Here is a 19,147-nt window from a genome sequence, read left to right as displayed (position 1 = left end):
TTCAATGCTTTTCATTCATTTTGTCGATACTTTTCTGCTTCCTGTTCTGTGCAAAAGCAACTTTTCCACTTTTCTTCGTCCTCGCCCTTGATGAACTTTCATACTCTCGCTCAGTGCCCAAATATATCTGCTCGTGACCTATGAGCCCTCTAGGACCCTCTGGGTCTCCTGCACATCCCAAGGGTTCGAACAAAACACAGTGTAGCAGTGTTGATTTATCATGCAGCACAAACCTGGAATAACCTCAAAGATGGTGTTGAACAAACCTGGATTTGATTTCAAATATATTTTCTTTGCGATGAAACAAGAAGACATATGACAAAACAGACAAACATACATTTGGCTCAAATACCCATTCAAATTTATACAGGCGAGAGATTCAGGAGTCACATCGTATACAAATAAAATAAATATAAAGTTGAATAAGCCAAGGATACACTGCCATGCATGAAGGTAGACAGAAACAAAAACATATCAATCAAATGGTAGGGTGTCATTTTTCTGAGCTATGATACAAACCTTTTTGCAAGAATGGTGGAAATATTCAAACCAATATGACAAGATGGGTTCCCATGTTTTATGAAAAACATCTCATTTCAGATCATTTTCTTGAATCTTAGCACCTTTTGGCTGCACTCTTGCTATTTTTAATGGTGATTTTTACATTGTAATCAATCTAGTTACCTTTTGTATCTTTTCTCTTCACTCTTTAACTGTAAATCTAATTATATCCTTTGTTACATTTTATAAGTTATTGCCCTGTAAAGCTGTTTGAATTGCCCTAATGTAGCTACACAAATGAAGCTGAACACTTCCTCTAACCCTCTACAGGTGAGTTGTGTCCGGAGAACGGCCGCAGCCCCGGCTCCGTCTCCACGCAGCACAGCTCCCCGCGCAGCGACTTCACCTACGGCAACAGCACCGGCGCCACGCAGGCGGCCAACGCCTGCATGGGCAACGCGGCCGCTTCGGACGGGACGTCGTCGTCGGTCGCCAACGCCCAACCCAGCGACGTCGTCATCAACCGGAAGGAGAGCGAAGGCTTCGGCTTCGTCATCATCAGCTCGCTCAACCGGCCCGAGGCGGCCGCCGCCAACGGTGAGTCTAATGATTGTTCTCAGTGGAGTTCAGCTTTAAAGGGGAATTAGGGTTTTTACAATCTGGACCTTATTTCTAGCATAAAATCCGATCTTTTACTCACCCAGATAACTTTGGTGTCATTACAAGTCGTTCCAACGAAATTAGATCCAGCCGAAGGCCACGTATATCCGTATGATGAGAGTCTACAGGGCAGCGGAATGCAGCCTCTAAATAACACATTATCTGCCGCAAAACTCATTCATTTCACCAATATTTTGTTATGATACGCTAGTGCTATTCCCCTCCGAGCCCGTGGTGGCATGTTATCAACACCCGGGGTCTGTAGGTTGGCCTACTAACCTCTGACCTGGATGATATAGCGCTGTACGGCTCATTCTGATAATAACGGTTCCACTTCGGCATTCAGGTTCATTTTTAGCGCAACTAGCCAGAGCTTTAGTAAGTCCAGGTTGCAGAGAGGAAGCGTGTGGAAGCTGAACTTCATCTAGCTGCTCATTTTGTTCTGACACGTCGGAAACACGCCGAAACGAACCGTAGCATTAGTGGTAGCAACTTTCAGGTAAACAAGCCGCGCGGCGCTCAGAGATGACATCATCCAGGTCAGAGGTTAGTAGGTCAACCTACAGACGCCGGATGTTGATAACAGCTAACCCCGGACTCAGAGGGGAATAGCACTAGCGTATCATAACAAAATATTGGTGAAATGAACGAGTTTCGCGGCAGATAATGTGTTATTTAGAGGCTGCATTCCGCTGCCCTGTAGACTCGCATTATATGGATATATGCGGCTCTCGGCTGGATCTAATTTTGTCGTAATGACACCAAAGTTATCTGGGTGAGTAAAAGATCGTATTTTTTGCTAGAAATAAGGTCCAGATTGTAAAAAAAAAACTGCAATTCCCCTTTAATGGAGTCAAGTAGATGTTCGTGCATCATCCGTCATCCTCTCTACACAACAACTGCCTCGAGTGCTAAACTCATGTGAAACCTCTCAGACATGTTAACTGACAACTAATCTTAATCTAGTGTCGACACAAGCGGCAACTTAAGTATACGAAGAGGTCATGGCTCAACAGAGAGCGAAGCACCTCTCATTTTATCTCTTCAATTATACATGCCCTCCCACGATACGTCAGTCACACACATCTCTGCTTTGCTGCTGCCAGCATCAGTGCATCGCCCACACACATATGAAAAAAAAAATGAAAAAAAGAAAAAACCTGGATGCCTTACGTAAGCCTGGGGTGAATAGCAAAATGAGAGCAACAGAGACATATTCAGTCATTCAGTGAGTGAGTGCTGTGTGAGCACACACCAGCGTAATCCTGCAATCTGCTGCCGAGCTCGTCTTCACCTGCAGCGTCTGTCTGTGTGTGTGTGTGTATGTTGTGTGTGTGTTGTGCGTGCGTCTGAAATCCGCCAACAGCCGTGCCACATAAAATTGGCCGCATCATCGAGGGCAGCCCCGCCGACCGCTGCGGGAAGCTGAAGGTGGGAGACCGGATATTGGCGGTGAACAGCCAGTCCATCGTCAACATGCCGCACGCCGACATCGTTAAGCTGATCAAAGACGCCGGCCTCAGCGTCACCCTGAGGATCATACCGCAGGAAGGTGAGCGAGCACGTGGACACACACACACACACACACACACACATACACACATATACGCATGGAGATTATTACACTCCAGCATGTTGAATGTGCGACGCCGCAGCCAGTTGATGATTTATGACTGCAAATGAAAGTTGTAATATGAGTTTTGCGAAAATGTGATTCTTTTTAAATTAACTGTCACTGTCACATTCAGAGTTGTTTTCATCTCATCTCATCTCCGACACTCGGCAACACACTGTTGCACGGCTGCGCCTGAACGCACCGGCTTGTCTCCTGTGGTTACAATAACCCCCCCACACACACACACACGCACACACACACTGTGCTGTTATTCTTATTGTATCCCACTATCACGGTCATTTTTCTTTAGTGAACGTGATTCCAAGTCCAAAGAGACTCTTGACCGCTCACCTCCGGCAGGTAATAGGCTGGAAATGACCAAAAGCAAGCAACACTGACTTTATTAGACTTTGTCAGACTGAGGAATGACCCACAATGTGGATTTAACGCTGAACAAAAAAGTCAATGATTAAATTATACTGATGACTGGTTTGCCTCTTCACCTGTTGTATGCTTTTCCATTCATGCACGTGTAATAACCTCTGTGTTAAGAGCTGAACTGAAGGAAACACATGGAGATTTTATCACTAGAAGCACTGTGGAGTAATTTAGTTATATTGTGTGCTATAAGTTTGAGCTCTCCTCTCCCTTCTTATCAACATTTGGTGGTGATGTGTGATGATGTAAACACTGCAACATTTATTCATTTAAATCATCTTTGCAAATGTTTTTTGTGGATTTGGATTTAAAACATTAGTTAGACCGAAAAACAAACTTGTTTACTCGTCTACAAGAAACTCTTTAAGATCTACTTTGATTTTTGACCACGGTGTTGATCTTTTTAGATTAAAATTGTTGATAACTGCGAAGGAATAAGTTAATTATTTTTTTTTTAACAATGGATCAAATCATCAAATGTGTAACATGAGAGAAGTTGCTAATGGAGTCAAACCCACAGAGACTCTGCAGTTTCTATGAGCTTCATGCTTGAACCGTTTTAGCGTCTTTCAGCTCATTGTTTTTGTTTGACTCTTATCAACCTCAAAAAAAAACCTGTTGTATGTTACCAGCCTTAACATCAAACAGCACATGGTCTTAGCTGCTAGCTTCTGATACAGAAAATGAAAGAATATGTTGTTGTCTTTAGAGCGTCATTACACCAAGACTGTTTGAGCGGTAGATTTGTTGTTTTTTTCTCCTTAAACTAGAGAATCTGCTTTTTCTAACGAGCCCATGCTCGTTAATGTGAGTCACTGACTTCAATCGATCCACCAAAGTTAAAAGTAATGACATTTTTTAAGTAGTTTTATCGTTTTCTGGTGTATCCCTGCTTCTCTATTGAGTGTTTGTGATTAATTCTCATCCACATGTGACATCTAGAGTCATTTCAATCAATTCAACATTCCTATTGGCTCCAATGAGTGTTATTACAGCCAACCACAGTGTCTGATACAGTACAGCATTGGTTGTAAACCCAAATTAAATGGTAACTCAGAGTGAGAGGTTTGTCCAAGAGTTAAAAAACACATTTTTCTGTTCTGTTCTTGATTTATTTTTCTCATGTTTTCTTTTTCCTGGATCACAGAGATCAGTAACCCCCCGTCAGCCCCCAGCTCGGAGAAGCAGAGCCCCATGGCCCAGCAGCACAGCCCCAAGACCCAGCCCAGCTCGTCAGCGCCGCAGCCCAACCTGCAGCCGCCGCCGCTGGCGACAGAACCAAACCCCGCCGCCGCCGCCAACCAACCCAACCCCAACCCCATCCCCCACCAGAGCCCCGTGACCCAGCTGCCCGCCCCGCCGCCTCAGACCTACACCCACGAGAGCAGGTAAGACACGAGGAAGGAGGACTGGGAGGAGGAGGAGTGGAGTTCACAAGGAGCTGAGGTTGTCAGAGTGGCGGCGGCGGCGGCGTGTTATGAAACCCATGTTGTTTTTTTAGTGTCAGGTTTTGAAAGCTGTCATGATTTGCTGATGCAGTGAAGCATTTTTATAGGTTGGCCCTCGATCTGTCTCTGGGGCAAAACACTGCTCCTCTGAGAGCGCAGGTACGAGGAGGCAGGCGCTTTCATCCCTCTATCCTTATCCTCTCTGACTCTCTGTCACTCCTTCATCTCTTCCTCCTCCTCCTCTTCCTCTCTCTCTCTCTATTTTTTCACCACTAACATTGTCTTTTTCGCTCACACTGTCTTGTCTCCTCATCCTGCGCTCGCTCGCGCTCTCTCCCCAGTTTGTTGTATAACATCACTTAACTCTTATGGAGCGCTAAATTATTTACATAAATTGCTTCTTTATAGAGATCTGTTGAATATTTTACCAATATCTACAGGGGTCCAAAATCCACAGTGTCATTGCATTTTCCCTCTGCTGCTTTGCACAGTATACAAGTTTCTTTGTACTCAGCATCAGCAGCCTCTGGGACAACTTGTTTTTATTATAAACATTTCATGCGATGCGCAAGGAAAAACTGTTTAATTTCCCTCATTTAGGCTGGTTTAATGGTCATCAGCGCGTAACCAAAACAAGACATCTCCATCAACACCGGGTGACCCCAGAGCATTAGTTTCTGCTCCATTAAAGGGATAGTACAACATTTTGGCAAATTGGCACATTGCCATAATCCCTATAGTCATAGCAGTTGGTTCGTTACCTTTAATTGTCGGTGCAAGCTATTTTTAGAACGGCGGAGCAGAGCCACGAGCTGCTCAGAGCTACGCTACGGAGGCTAATGGGATTTCTTGGTTTCCCTCATCAAACTTATCAAATACACAATCCAATAACTCCAAAACGCTCTGGTGGACAAGTTGTGACCCGCACATTCACCACGCTAAGAGATAATAACAGAACGTTACGAGACGGAGTTGTTTTCGAGGTAAATGCAGAGACTGCTTGACGAAAAACTGCCCCTGAAGGCAATGCGCATCAGCAGTTTTGCAGGAATTTAGCTCCAAAACACCTCTGTCTCGTAACGTTCCGTTATTATCTCATAGCGTGGTGAATGTGCAGGTCACAACTTGTCCACCAGAGCATTTTGGAGTTGTTGGATTGTGTATTTGATGAGTTTGATGAGGGAAACCAAGAAATCCCATTAGCCTCCGTAGCGTAGCTCTGAGCAGCTCGCGGCTCTGCTCCGCCGTTCTAAAAATAGCTTGCACCAACAATTAAAGGTAACGAACCTACTGTTATGACTATAGGGATTATGGCAATAGGCCAATTTGCCAAAATGTTGGACTATCCCTTTGACCGAGACATAACGCTGGAGACGGTGATGGAAATCCTCACGGCGGTTTTTTCCCTCCGTTCTGATGGTCCGTTAGTTACAGGTCAGAGGTGAAGGCGAGACAGGACGTGAAACCGGACATCCGACAGCCGCCGTTCACGGACTACCGACAGCCGCCGGTGGACTACAGACACCCGCCCGTGGCAGACTACCGGCAGCCGCCCACGCTGGACTACAGACACCCGCCGCTGCTCGACTACAGGCAGCTCGCCACCGACGCCAGGCAGTTCGCCATCCCAGACTACAGGATGCCGCCAGTTCAAGTAAGGACGTCTCCCACCGACACGGGGACCACCCACACAGAAATATAATATATGCACATATATTGAATTTCTACACATAGAGAGACATATACGAACATATCAGGGCTGTCAACGTTAATGCGATAATAACACATTAACGCAAATTCCTCTTGACGTGACATTAATGCACATTCTCTTATTTTGGCCTTTGTCCCGACCCGTAGTTTCAATCAATATCTTGTAGCCACGAGCTAAACAGTTAGCGCTCTAATGGCGCTGTCATGTTGTTATTTGAGCCTGTTTCTTTTTAATGACAAAGAAAGAGGCCTTTGAGGGTTTCTGGGTAATGTTGGTCGTTGTTTTATGGTGACTGTATAATAAAGTTATATTTAATAAAGCAAGCACGGTTGTCCATTATTAAACACTTTATATCCCTTTGAGATGTTTTTTGAACAAATGAAATACATATAATTAACACTCAAGACACTCAATTAAATGTTTTTTAAGCAATTTACAGGTCTAGTATATAAAGAATAATACAATATATTTTATAATTGAGCTGTTCCTTAGATTTAATCCACATATTTCCACTTGAAGTCGAAGCCGTCTGTCTAAGTGAAGCATTAGCACCTCTCTGGCTGTTTTCCCTTTGGTGTTGTATGTGTTTGTTAAAGTGAGCAGACAAAGTGTTCAGCTGATACAGACACATATTTCTAGATAAAGGAAGTGTTTTCCCCTTCAACCGCTCCCTGGTTTAACTGTGATGTATTTCATAAAACTCTTGGTTGCTTTCTGTTTACTTTGCACTCGCTCCATTCTTATTCATTTATGTTTTTTTACTTGCTGAGTCCTGAGACCGTTCTCCGCGGTAATGGTCCGTTTCCTGCTCAGATCTCACTGAATCTAATCGTATCTGATCTTTTGCTTGTCTCAGCTTTCGCAGGACTTCGACTTCTTCACGGTGGAGCTGGAGAAGAGCGTGAAGGGCTTCGGCTTCAGCATCCGCGGAGGACGGGAGTACAAGATGGACCTGTTCGTCCTACGGCTGGCAGAGGACGGACCGGCGATCCGCAACGGGAGGATGAGGGTAGGTTTGGTGATGCAATTTCCTTTTAAGAAAGCCACCCACCTCCACCCTCTGTTTTTTAAAAGGTTAAGCTGTTTTCTATCTTTCTGGATTACATGGCAGACGTTCTCTGTAATTGTCTGATCTTATCACAGCGACAACAGCAACTTTTCAGAGCTGGTTAAAGAAATAATCTGCCAAAAAAAAAACTCAGAGACGATTTTGTCCTTTGGTCGTTTTTTCAGAAGTTTGTTACTAAAACTCATTTCTCCTCTGGATTTAGTAACAGATAATATTCAGATAAAGATAAAGATAGATAAAACATTTAAGCGGGCCGACTTAAATTGCACTTTTAATGTTTGCACAGCTGCACGATTCCTCCCCTGCAGCTACGGTTGCTACTGTACCATTCGGAGAAAGCAGACACACAATTTCTGAATTTACAAAGACGAACTAAAAATACTCAAGAAATTCAAACAGAGCACATGGCTCCTCTTCTGCAGCTCTGCCGCCGCCACCGCCGCCGCCGCTGCCGCAGTGCAAATCCCCCTCATGTGCTCGATCCATGTGATCCGCTGCAAGCAACACAAAATGCTACTTCCACAGCAGCTTTTCTCTATTTGTCAGTGCTGATTTAATCCTGCAGCCAACACGTCGCTCTCCATCTCCCACTTGGTTTTTCCTCTTTTTCTCTTACTCATATGTCGCCCCCCCCACTCCCTTCTGCAGTCTTTACGTCGTGGGGCTGATAGCAAGTCTGCTCTACATTCCTTATCTGTAATGAACCTGTCAAAGATAATGTGTGCAAAATGCCCCCCGGGGGAGATATTACTTTCCCACCTCGGCGGCGCAGTCGATGGGAGTCCGGTGGGCCCAGATGTAGGTGGAAGAAGCAGAGGAGGAGGAGGAGGAGGAGGGGGAGGGATTCCCTCTTGAGCTCTACTTAAAGTCTGCATGCAGGCGGCCATGACGTCTGAGCAGTGTCGGAGGAAGCACTCAGACCTCTTACTGAAGTATATAAGAGCCAAGTAATGTACTGTAAAAATACACCAATTCAAGGACAGTGGGAAAAGTTCACAACTGTTTGGGCTGAAGATTTTCATTTTTTTCCTCCTTAAGATAGAGAATCTGTCCTTTCTGACGAGCCTCCATTTGTCACTGACGTCAATCGAGCCACTAACATCATAAGTTGGAAAGATTTTGACTTGTTTTTACTGATTTCCGGCTCATTCCCACTTCACTTTGTGTTTATGATCAGTTCACTTCCACACTCTTTGCCCGTTACATCTGGAGTCATGTTACTGTTTTCAGTGTTTCCATTGGCTCCAGTGGCTGCTGTCATACAGATTTAAGTCTTAAGTAACAATTAATAATGATAATGCAGGTATTTTTCATCATGTGTGATATTATCGCCATGTTTTTTAGAAAAACCTTAAAGCAGAAGTAAGCGGAATATTTGTGTTAATATAAGTCTTAAATAGTTATATCTTCCGACATCAATCACTTATATAGAGTGTTTGGTCTGAAACACGGGTCTGTCAGTCACTCTGCTCTGCTGTAAGCCGAGGAGAAAACTTTCCTTGTATCCTACAACCTTTATCCAATGAGGAGAGAGAACGGCATAAAGGGGCGGTCCTCTCCGTGTGTGCAGCCAAGGGATGCGTGTGAATGTGGTGACGTAGGGACGAGGGCGGGGACTGCTAACTCCATCTGCTGACAGGAAGTTAGCCAAAACGACCGGATCGCTTACTTCTGCTTTAAACCTTATGAAACATCTTCATCTTTTAAAAGAGAAAATAAATGTCTGCCTCTTTCTCATGGACACAATATCTTAATACCACCTTGGCTAAACTTCTTCAAATTTGTCACAAAAGGTCAAAGTCACAGACATCATTTTGACCTTACGAACAAGGATCTCTTCAGACGTTGCACAAATGTCCACCTGGATGAACTGATTAGACTAAGATGGCAAAGGTCGAGGTCGTGATTCACACCATTACCATCAACAAACTTTCACACATATTCTATATAAGTCTGGATAAACAGTGATGTAACCAGAGGCAGATAAACACAAGGAGATGAGTCTAGGTTTTAATCTATTCTACATTTGCAGTGAGTCGTCCTGTGGTCATGTTGTTTTGAACCCTGTCAAAATGATCTAAAGATAAAACCGAGAGGTTGAGAGATGATTAATGGAGTTGAAAAAAACAAATTATTATACTAATACTTTCTTTTTTGTGTGTGTTATTGCTTTCCGGCTCAGAGTAAAAAATATGAATCTTATTACATCAACGTGTCCTTATGAATTTGGGAGGATCTTAAAAGTAAAATCTGCAATTTAAAAGCAACAATATCTATGGAATACATTTAGTGGAGTAAAAACTCTCCACAGTTTCCACAGAGACGTTGTTGAGGATGTCGAACTATGAAGCAGTGTAAAATTAAAATTCTCAATAAACACAAGAAGCTCACAACTGTTCCTGAGTAAATGTTCGTAGTTACTTTACCAGCGAGTCCGATTTGTCACAGACGAGCGGCCGGGCGGTAACACCGCTGGTGAGGATATTGAAATCAGCTCAACTCTGTGCTCTTGAATAAATTTCCAGAGAACAAGGTGCAGGGAAAAAAAGCTTTGATCTCTCCTCCAACAAGCCTGGATCCATACTGCCGGCTGCACACAGGAATCAATCTGTGTTTGACTCAAGTAAATGTGAGACACTGCTTAAAAAGCATTCGACATGCCTGTCACTTTGGATCTGAGCGCTGCTTTGACATGTACCGAGGTGCCGAAAACCCAAAAAGCCCACTTCACTTGCCCACTGTGACTCCCCTGCAGTCACTCTGACATTTTGAGCCGGAGCCAAATCACTCCTCTTCAACAACAACAGGTGCTTTTATCAAATAGAGGGTTAAAAAAAAAAGACAGAAAGAAAATGCTGTTTTGACCTCGGCTGCCACAAACGAATCAAACACAAGGAGCAATAACAGTTTAAATTCATATGCTTTTCAGGTTTCAGAGACTTTTTGAGTAAATTTGTGTGAGTCAGATCATCATTTAGCGTAGTGTATTAGCACTCCAAGCTTTAAAACCTCCAATAAAAAGGGAAGTGTATGTGAGCGTCGGGGGCAATAGAAGCAGCTCCAGCAGCTCCGGTCCCCAGCAGCACACGATGACGCTCAGTCCATTCAACTTGAGCTCGCTGCTCTTTTTTATTAAAGATGAAAACGGAGATGGCTCTCCTCCGCCGGTGAGGAGGTGAGGATTAATGAGCAAACCGTCCTGCCTCCCACCTCTCTTCAGACCCGCCGTAATGACACCTAATGACTCCCCCTCTCTCTCCTCTGGAGTCCGCTCCTGACTTTTAAATTACCTCGGCCATTACCACAGGACTTCTCCATTTGTTAGCGTAATTGGCCGGCACGTTTTGTCCTGTTCCCCATGAATCCTCCCCATTAGTCAAGCGGGGAGCTGTCTCCACCCAAAGTGGGAGCGCTGAGGCGGCGAGGACGGCGCCGATTGACCCGTCCTCTCGCACAACAGGCTTAAAGTCACAAAAAAGTATAAACAGTACAGGTGCATGTCAATAAATTAGAATATCATTGAAAAAAAGTGAAACTAATAAATTATATAGATCCATTACACACAGAATGAAACATTTCATGTCTTTATTTATTTAATTTCTTTTAATTGTAATGATTATGATGACTTACATTTAATGAAGATCTAAAATTCAGTATCTCAAGAATATTTGAATATAATCTCACTCACCTCGACAACTGACTACAGAAAAATTCTTTACTCTTAATTTATCCCTGCTTTCAACTCTTCCCTCATCTCCACTTTCAGTGTAAACATAACCCATTACTTCTATCTATCTATATTCTATCTATCTATCTATCTAATATGTGTATATACTATATATATTATTTACCTTTGTGTATTCATACAGTATAAAAAAGAATGTATGGTCTTAGAAATAAGGGCTTGACAGGGTGGAAGGGGTTCGAGTTCATATTGTGCTTCCACTGTTAATATTGTATACAAATGAACGGATGTATTAATAATGATAAAAAGATGAGAAAGAAAAAAATATTTGAACATTACAAAAGACTTCTCCATGATACTGTAATTTATTGAGATGCACCTGTAGAAAAGGTAGTGTAGTTTATGTTTATATCAGCAGTTTACAGTAATAATAACGCAACGTTATGAGACAGAGTTGTTTTCGAGGCAAATGCAGAGACTGCTTGCTGAAAAACTGTCCCTGAAGGCAACGCGCATCAGCGGTTTTGCATGAATTTACCTCGAAAACAACTTCTTCTTGTAACGTTCCGTTATTATCTCATAGCGTGGTGAATGTGCAGGTCACAACTTGTCCAACAGAGCGTTTTGGAGTTGTTGGATTGTGTATTTGATGAGGGAAACCAAGAAATCCCATTAGCCTCTGTAACGTAGCTCTGAACAGCTCGCGGCTCTGCTCCGCTGTTCTAAAAATAGCTTGCACCGACAATTAAAGGTAACGAACCTACTGCTATGACTAAAGGGATTATGGCAATGGGCCAGTTTGCCAAAATGTTGAACTATCCCTTTAAGGGTTGGTTTTTATTATTATTTCTTCAGTGTTCCTCAGGTCGACCATATTTCCCTTCAAAGGACACGTCTAAATTACCGCAAAAGTTAATTATAAGTGACACCAGTTCATGACTGGTAATGCCTATTAATGCTCTCAGAGGCTCATGGGAACGCAGATGAATTATAGATCCGTATTGATCTTTATAAATTACTGTCGCCTCACGATAAAAGGAGCTTGTTAAGTTTCTGTTTCACACACACACACACACTAACACACACACAATGCCTTCGTTAATTTGCTTGACTCCCTTGAACCTCACTAGGAGATTTGGAGCAACAAGATGCCACCTAATGTGGAGATAATGGCGTTAATCCAGTGTTTCTACCCGTCAGTCTCAGTCTGTTTCACACCCTGTCCGCAGTTTGAAGCTTCATTATTCAAACACAAGAGCGAGTTTAACATATTCATCGGTTTCCTTGTTTCACTTCGGTTGTGAAACAGCGGTTTTTGCTCCGTGCTTCACAGTCGCTGGTCAAAGGAGCTTTATTGGTGATTTTAAATCTATAAAACGCAGCTTCAGCTCTGAACTCACACAGTGTTCATCACCAGTGACTGAGCAGAGCTGCAGGAAGTTTAGGCAGGAGTAAAAAACGAAGACCTGAGTTATCTGAAGTGTTTTCCTCCACAGGAACAAAGGAGTTTGATTTTGAAAGAGATTTAAATACACAAACAACAACAGACCTGAGAATGAAATCAAAATGAACATATAATACACACTATAGTTAACACTATTAAATTCTTAATTCGCCATTTATGAAGCATTCTTCTTCTATAAACACAGTTATAAATGTTATAACTCTGAATTAATAAGTTCTTCTACTATGATATAATAATAAAACAACAGTTCATGTCTAAATCATTGTTAACTGCAGCATCAATGTTAATCTAAATAGTGTTTTAATCATTTACATACACTTTATTAATATGTAATAATGTAATAACTGGTTTGCACAAAACTTTATTTATAAATGCTGAATGCCTAAGTAAGAAAATCAATCATTAAACACATTATAGTTGACAATATGTCTGTGTTTATGGATTACATATTAGAATAACATCTTAATAATGCAATTATCAACAAAAATATTAAGAATTATTATGAAATTACATCAGATATTATGGTGATTCATGGTTAAAAGTGTGATTAACAGTGTGTAAAGTCCGTTCACAGCTTCTTTCATCCCCCCGTCACGCTCTTCCTGACTTCCAGGTCGGGGACCAGATCATTGAGATCAACGGCGAGAGCACCCGGGACATGACGCACGCCAGGGCCATCGAGCTGATCAAGTCCGGCGGTCGGCGTGTCCGTCTGCTGCTGAAGAGGGGCACGGGGCAGGTCCCAGAGTACGGTAAGAACCGGCTGCACCCTCCTCCATCTACACCATCATCATTTCTCACCTTTTAACTCTTGAGATTTAAATCTCTTTCACTGTCTGACCTCATAATTACCACCTCAGCTCTTGATAACATTATTCTAGCATGTATCTATATTCATGTCTTTATAATCTGTATTTCACTGTGCAGTAAAAACAAAACAACTAATGATGTGTCTTCTTCTTCTATCTTGACTAACTCTCGTTTATTTTCTGTCCATTTCAGTGATCTATCACTAATTGATTGGTCTAGGTTGTTACTTCCCCTTCTATAGGAATGGTATCTTCCAGTCTCTCCATGTGCATGAAAAGTGACAAGCATGGCTCCCCCTATTTCTTCCTAATGGGCCACCCTAAAGACACGGTTTGTGACCATACGAATGTTTCTCTCTTCGCTCGACCCCCCTGGCTTTTCTTGTGCTGTGGTTTTTTGTGGTGTTGTTGTTTTTGTTGCAACCACGACCTTTGATACCGAAACAACCTTGAAGGGAAGGATTTTTCTTTTTTCTTTTTTCTTTTTTTTGGCCTTTTTCGGGGGGGAATAATGAGTCAAAGTCACTCCAGGCGGCAGGAGGCTGTAAAAATTAGTGAACATAACTCTGGTCCTGGCAGAGATAAATCAGTGGCCAACAGCCACCTGCAGGCTCACAAATACAGCGAAACGAGCGCTCACCCTGGGTCAGCCAGAGGAGACGAACATAAAACACGGAGGCCGATTATTTACCCGGTGAAATCTCGATTTCAGCCCGGAAGACTGTATTTATTTGTGCGACACAGCAGGTAATAAAACTTGTGCACGTCACTCACTTTTCCACCTTCCTCCTCCTCCTCCTACGTCCATTTAAAGGGGGACAACGCGGCGCTCGAGGCCCCAAGGGACGCTCATCAGTCGTCTCCCTGCAGCCCTTAAACACAGGAAACAGAGGGTGATGTCGTTTTCCACATGTCGGCACCTTTTCCTTCCTCCAGTCGGGGGCGGGTGGGGGGGTGGGGGTGGGTTTAATCTCTCCGTGTGGAGCACTTTTTGCGACACTCGCCTTGAGGTGACTGTGCAGCCTTGAAATCTGCACACAGGGAGCGTTAGCGCGGCCGTAACGGAGACACAAAGCTCCGTCATTAGAGATGTTTACTGTTGTTTCTGAGTTTCCCCCCTGAAGCAGCATCTCAGGCCACATGTTGTGTTTCTGTGTGGGCTCAACTCCACACAGCGTCTCACCGCTCGCTCGTCGTTTACAGGCGCTTCATTTGCATAGTGGAAGGTTATGCAAATCATCCCCGATGTGATTAATTAGGCTATTTAAAACATTAGCATACTAATGTTCAAAGGAGCACGTTATTTCTATCTCAGGTTCTTTTTATTTTTCAACTGAAGAACAACGTCAGCATGAAAACACTCACCTGTGAGCATGTGCATGTTGTTGTGTGTTTGTGTTTGTGTCAGATCTGCAGCTTCAGGGGCATCAACGTAACCAGTTACACGTCCTGAGAATAGAGCTTCTTCAACACTTACATCAAAGTTAACTAAAGGACGACATCCCATAATTAATCACATGTATGCACAAGCAAGTTTTAGTCTGCGTCAGCTGCTCTCTTCATTTAAAGATCAGATCTCCAGTAGCTGTTAGTGTTGTTTCCTCAGAGACTGAATTTATGCAGCAGATGCACAAACACTAACTTTATGTAAAGTAGCACCTCAACTACAGTTCCCATAATGCAACTTTAATCTTTGGTCAGATGCTATATATATTTCTAAATTCTTTTGGGGCTGTTTACACATAAAAATTGACATTTTTCAGTTCATTTTTTGAACTTTACCAAACTCCACAGATGTTACAAATATGTGTTTTTATAGACAAAGGCTGATTCATACCTGGGACAACTAAATACACCTGATTTTGTGAATCCTCAAATAATAGAAATAGGGATTCAAAAACAGAAAGCATCAGAAAAAAAAAGAAAAAACAGGTTGGATTTGTGTTTTACTTTGTATTTAAGAGCAGTACTCTTCCAGGAAACAAAAGACTGCCGTTCTCCTCGGCTCGGCTTGTTCCGGCTCGTTGTTTTTTCGTTTTTCCGGACACGACTTCACTGATTCGTTCCCTCTCTCCGCTCTAAAAAACCCCACTGTTGTTTGTATCTAACAGCAGACAGAAGACGTTAGCGCCCAGCTAATGAACATAATGGAGCATTTAGCAGCTAAAGAGGCGGATGTTTCCCCCAGGAGTCAGTGGAGCACAAACCAGAGCTAAAAAGCAAAGTGAATCTTTGGGTCTAACATTCGTCAGGTGGACGCGGACGCGACTCCAGATGAATACTGATGTTTCATGAAAAGTAAAGTAAATAAGAGACTGTTTGCTCACAGGTGAATCAGGTAATTACAACATACAGCTGGTTCCTGCTTCTGCACCACTGTGGTTTAAAAAAAAGAAAGAAAAAAAACTCAGCTCCTGCAGGTTTAAGAGGTGTAAAGTCACTTTCCATCAGCTTGTTGAGGACACACTTCACTGTTTTCTGCTGCTGCTCTCATACAGAACGTGCTTAAGATGACTCAGCAAAAAAAAAAAAAAGAAGACTAGAGCTTTAACTGAGCTTATGAGAGGCACAAAACACTACATATGCACACACACACACTCACATAAGGCCCTAATATCCCTCACTGTGGAGGCAGACTGCAGTGTACTCAGAGATGACCGGCTGCCTCTCAGTCCTGCAGCTAATATACTCCGAGTCCTCGCCGCAATGAGAGTCTCCTTATAATTGGGCCTCTTGGTGCTACAGTAGCTAGACTCCCTCCCTCCCCAACACCAGCACCACCAGCACCCAGCCCACTGAAAATGAGTGATGGCCGAGGCTCATCAGTGCAGAAACCGGAGCTAACAGTCCGTGAGAGTGGAGGAGCGCGCCGCAGACTCACCACGCTGGATACGGGCGTCTTCGAAGGCTTTAAGAGAGAGGGGGAGGCACTTGGCCCCTGAGGTTTTCATTCTCGCTACAGCACCACCTTATTGGGCACATCATCCATTTCATTAAACCTGTTTTCGATTTTCCGCCAAGGTTTTAGATTGGCCGAGGCTTTAAAGAGAGCTATGGGAGGCAGATTGATGTTGTCTAAAAGTAGAGTCGCCCTGTGACACGCTCAGAAGTAGGTTGTTGTTGCTGCTGCTGCTGCGCTGCTGCCTGGATATTTACTTTAATGCTTTTCAGCTTGTAGAGTAGGAATGATTGCTGTGGTGATGATTATTCCCGTTTTGATTTAGTGTTTGTGTTTGTTTATGCAGTGGCATGCGTGCAGCAAGCTTTTAAAGGGATGGTTCAACATTTTGGCAAAATTTGCATAATCCCAACAGTCATAGGGAGTTGGTTAATTACCTTTAATTGTCGGTGCATGTTGTTTTGAGATCAGCGGAGCAGAGACATGAGCTGCTCAGGTAACGGTACATATACAGTAGTCCCCTGTCCCTCATCAAACTCATCAAATACACAATCCAACAACTCCAAAATGCTCTCATGGAGAAGTTGTGACCTGCACATTCACCACAAATAATCATGTAACATTATGTAACATTACAAGACAGAGTAGTTTTCGAGGCAAATGCAGCCGGAACTACAGTACATTCCAGACACGGCTGCTGCTGGGCGGAGTGATTTCAAAAGTGCAAGTAGTTCCTAATAGTTGCTTCGTGTGTCGTAATGTTACATAATTATACATGATTATTTCATAGCGTGGTGAATGTGCAGGTCACAACTTGTCCACCAGAGCGTTTTGGAGTTGTTGGATTGTGTATTTGATGAGTTTGATGAGGGACAGGGGACCTGTACCGTTCATCTCCATTGTGTTCACTGAGCAGCTCACGTCTCTGCCCCGCTGATCTCAAAACAACATGCACTGATAATTAAAGGTTAATGAACCTACTGCTGTGACTATAGGGATTATGGTGATAGGAGAATTTGCCAAAAATCTTGAACTATCTCTTTAAGCAGAGTGTACTGTGTGTATATGTCTGTGTGTGTGTGTGTTTGTGTGTTTTTCCTATTACTGACAGTGTGTGTGTTTGTTGCAGACAATGCCGCCCCATGGGATGCTCGCCCTTCAGCCTCCCCAAGCCTGTCGGAAGTAGCCCCTCCCATCGACAGCCTTTCCATGTCATCGCCTTCATCTCATCTGGCCCCGGCCCCCGACCCACCGCCGCCGCCGCCTCACCTGCTGCCTCTGGACGTCCCCCGAGACCCGGCGACAGCGAGAGACGGTAGGACGGAGCGTTCGAAGAGCCCCCAGAAGGCCGAGCTGCAGCTGCTGAACCTGAACCTGAACCCGGAGCCGCTCATCAGCCAGGGGAGGAGAGCGACCACGACGACCGGCAGCGGGAGCGGCAGAGCGAAGAAGAAGGAGGGTGGCCGGTCCACCCACAAGGGGCACAGGGTGCAGCCCGCCACCACCGCCACCACCACCACCACATCCACTACCGCTGCTGCTGAGGGGGAAGGAGGAGGGGGCAAAGAGGGGCAGAGTGCGGAGCCCAAACCCTCCAGGAGCAGCAGAGGGAGGTCCAAGGAGAGAAACACTGGCGGTGACAGCAGCAACAGGGAGTCGGCCCACTCTCCCAGCAGCTCCCACAAGCTCCCACACACACACAACGGGAACAGCAGCAGGGAGGACGTGGAGCGCTACAACGGCGGCGGGCAGCGGCAGCAGCAGCAGCAGCAGCAGCAGCATGTTGTGGAGCCGCCGGAGCAGAGCAAGCCCAGCAGGCCCAGGGAACTGGACCGCAGCCTGGGAGAGAGCCGGCCCAGCAAGACCACCACCACCACCACCACTACTACCAGCAGCAGTGCAGCAGCAGCAGCAGCAGCAGCAGGGAGGAAGGCCACGGTCTCTCCTGGGCCCTGGAAGATCCCCGGGTCGGACAAACTGCCCAGCACGCTGCGCACGGGCACGGGCACGGGCACGGGCACGTCCACGCTGAGCAGATAACAACCACAACCACTCCAGCAGAGAGAGAGGGAAAAAAAACACACACATATAATAAAAAAAAAAAACAGTGGCCACACTCATCTGAACTTTTTTGAAAGAAAAAAAGAAAAAAACACCACATCTGGATGAAATGAAAACCACCGTCCTCACAACACCTTCCTGTGCTCCTTTATCTCCCCCTCAGTTCAGTCCACCTTCTCCCACGGACCAGAGGCAAAAAACAGGAAAAAAAGGAGGTGGGGACAAGAGGAGAGGAGAGGAGGGGGCGAAGGGGGGGGCAGGGTGATCTGGACCACGTGTTTTTAGAATTTTATTTATGAAACTGAACAACTCTAAATTATTTTGAGAAATATTTTACACCCACCACCTTAAGGAACTGGTAAATCATCCACTTTTTTGACAAAATAATAAAAAAAAAAATGTAAAAAAAAAAAAAAAAATGGAAGGAAGGAAGGAAGGAAGAGCAAGCAGAATGTGTGAGCAGCAGCGTGGCGGGTGGATCGCTCTCAACTCTGAGGAACTCTATTTTGAGTTCTCCCTGAGCAAGAACCGGGGGATAAACATGCAAAATATAAACGACATGACGGGAAGAAACTTGTCAGTTGTCATTGGACTTCTTTTTTGTTGTTGTTTGGTTGGTTGTTTTTTATATATATATATATATAAATATATATATATCTACACATCGGAGTCTATTTTATGAAGAGGAATGTTAAAAAAGAAGGTTTGCCTGTTTTTGACGAGAGCGAATGGGACACAGCGTGACAGCGATGAGGAGATGAAACTTATCAACAGAAACTTTGCCTT

General features: G+C 44.1%; 1 protein-coding gene across 1 annotated transcript in view; it reads left to right on the top strand.

The window, feature by feature from the left end:
• Positions 1-18,340, top strand: part of magi2a (membrane associated guanylate kinase, WW and PDZ domain containing 2a) — a gene marked incomplete at both ends in the record, with an annotated part of 256,339 nt that extends 237,999 nt beyond the window's left edge. The window contains 7 exon segments of the mRNA XM_083999183.1: positions 832-1,098; positions 2,528-2,713; positions 4,362-4,602; positions 6,091-6,316; positions 7,230-7,382; positions 13,206-13,344; positions 17,430-18,340. Of these exon segments, the coding sequence (XP_083855309.1) occupies positions 832-1,098; positions 2,528-2,713; positions 4,362-4,602; positions 6,091-6,316; positions 7,230-7,382; positions 13,206-13,344; positions 17,430-18,340 (2,123 nt within the window).
• Positions 18,341-19,147: the final 807 nt, after the last annotated feature.

This window comes from Trachurus trachurus, assembly GCF_905171665.1.
Source record: "Trachurus trachurus genome assembly, chromosome: 23".
In the NCBI taxonomy this organism is placed as follows: Eukaryota; Metazoa; Chordata; class Actinopteri; order Carangiformes; family Carangidae; genus Trachurus; species Trachurus trachurus.
This window is presented reverse-complemented; position numbering and strand designations above follow the sequence as displayed.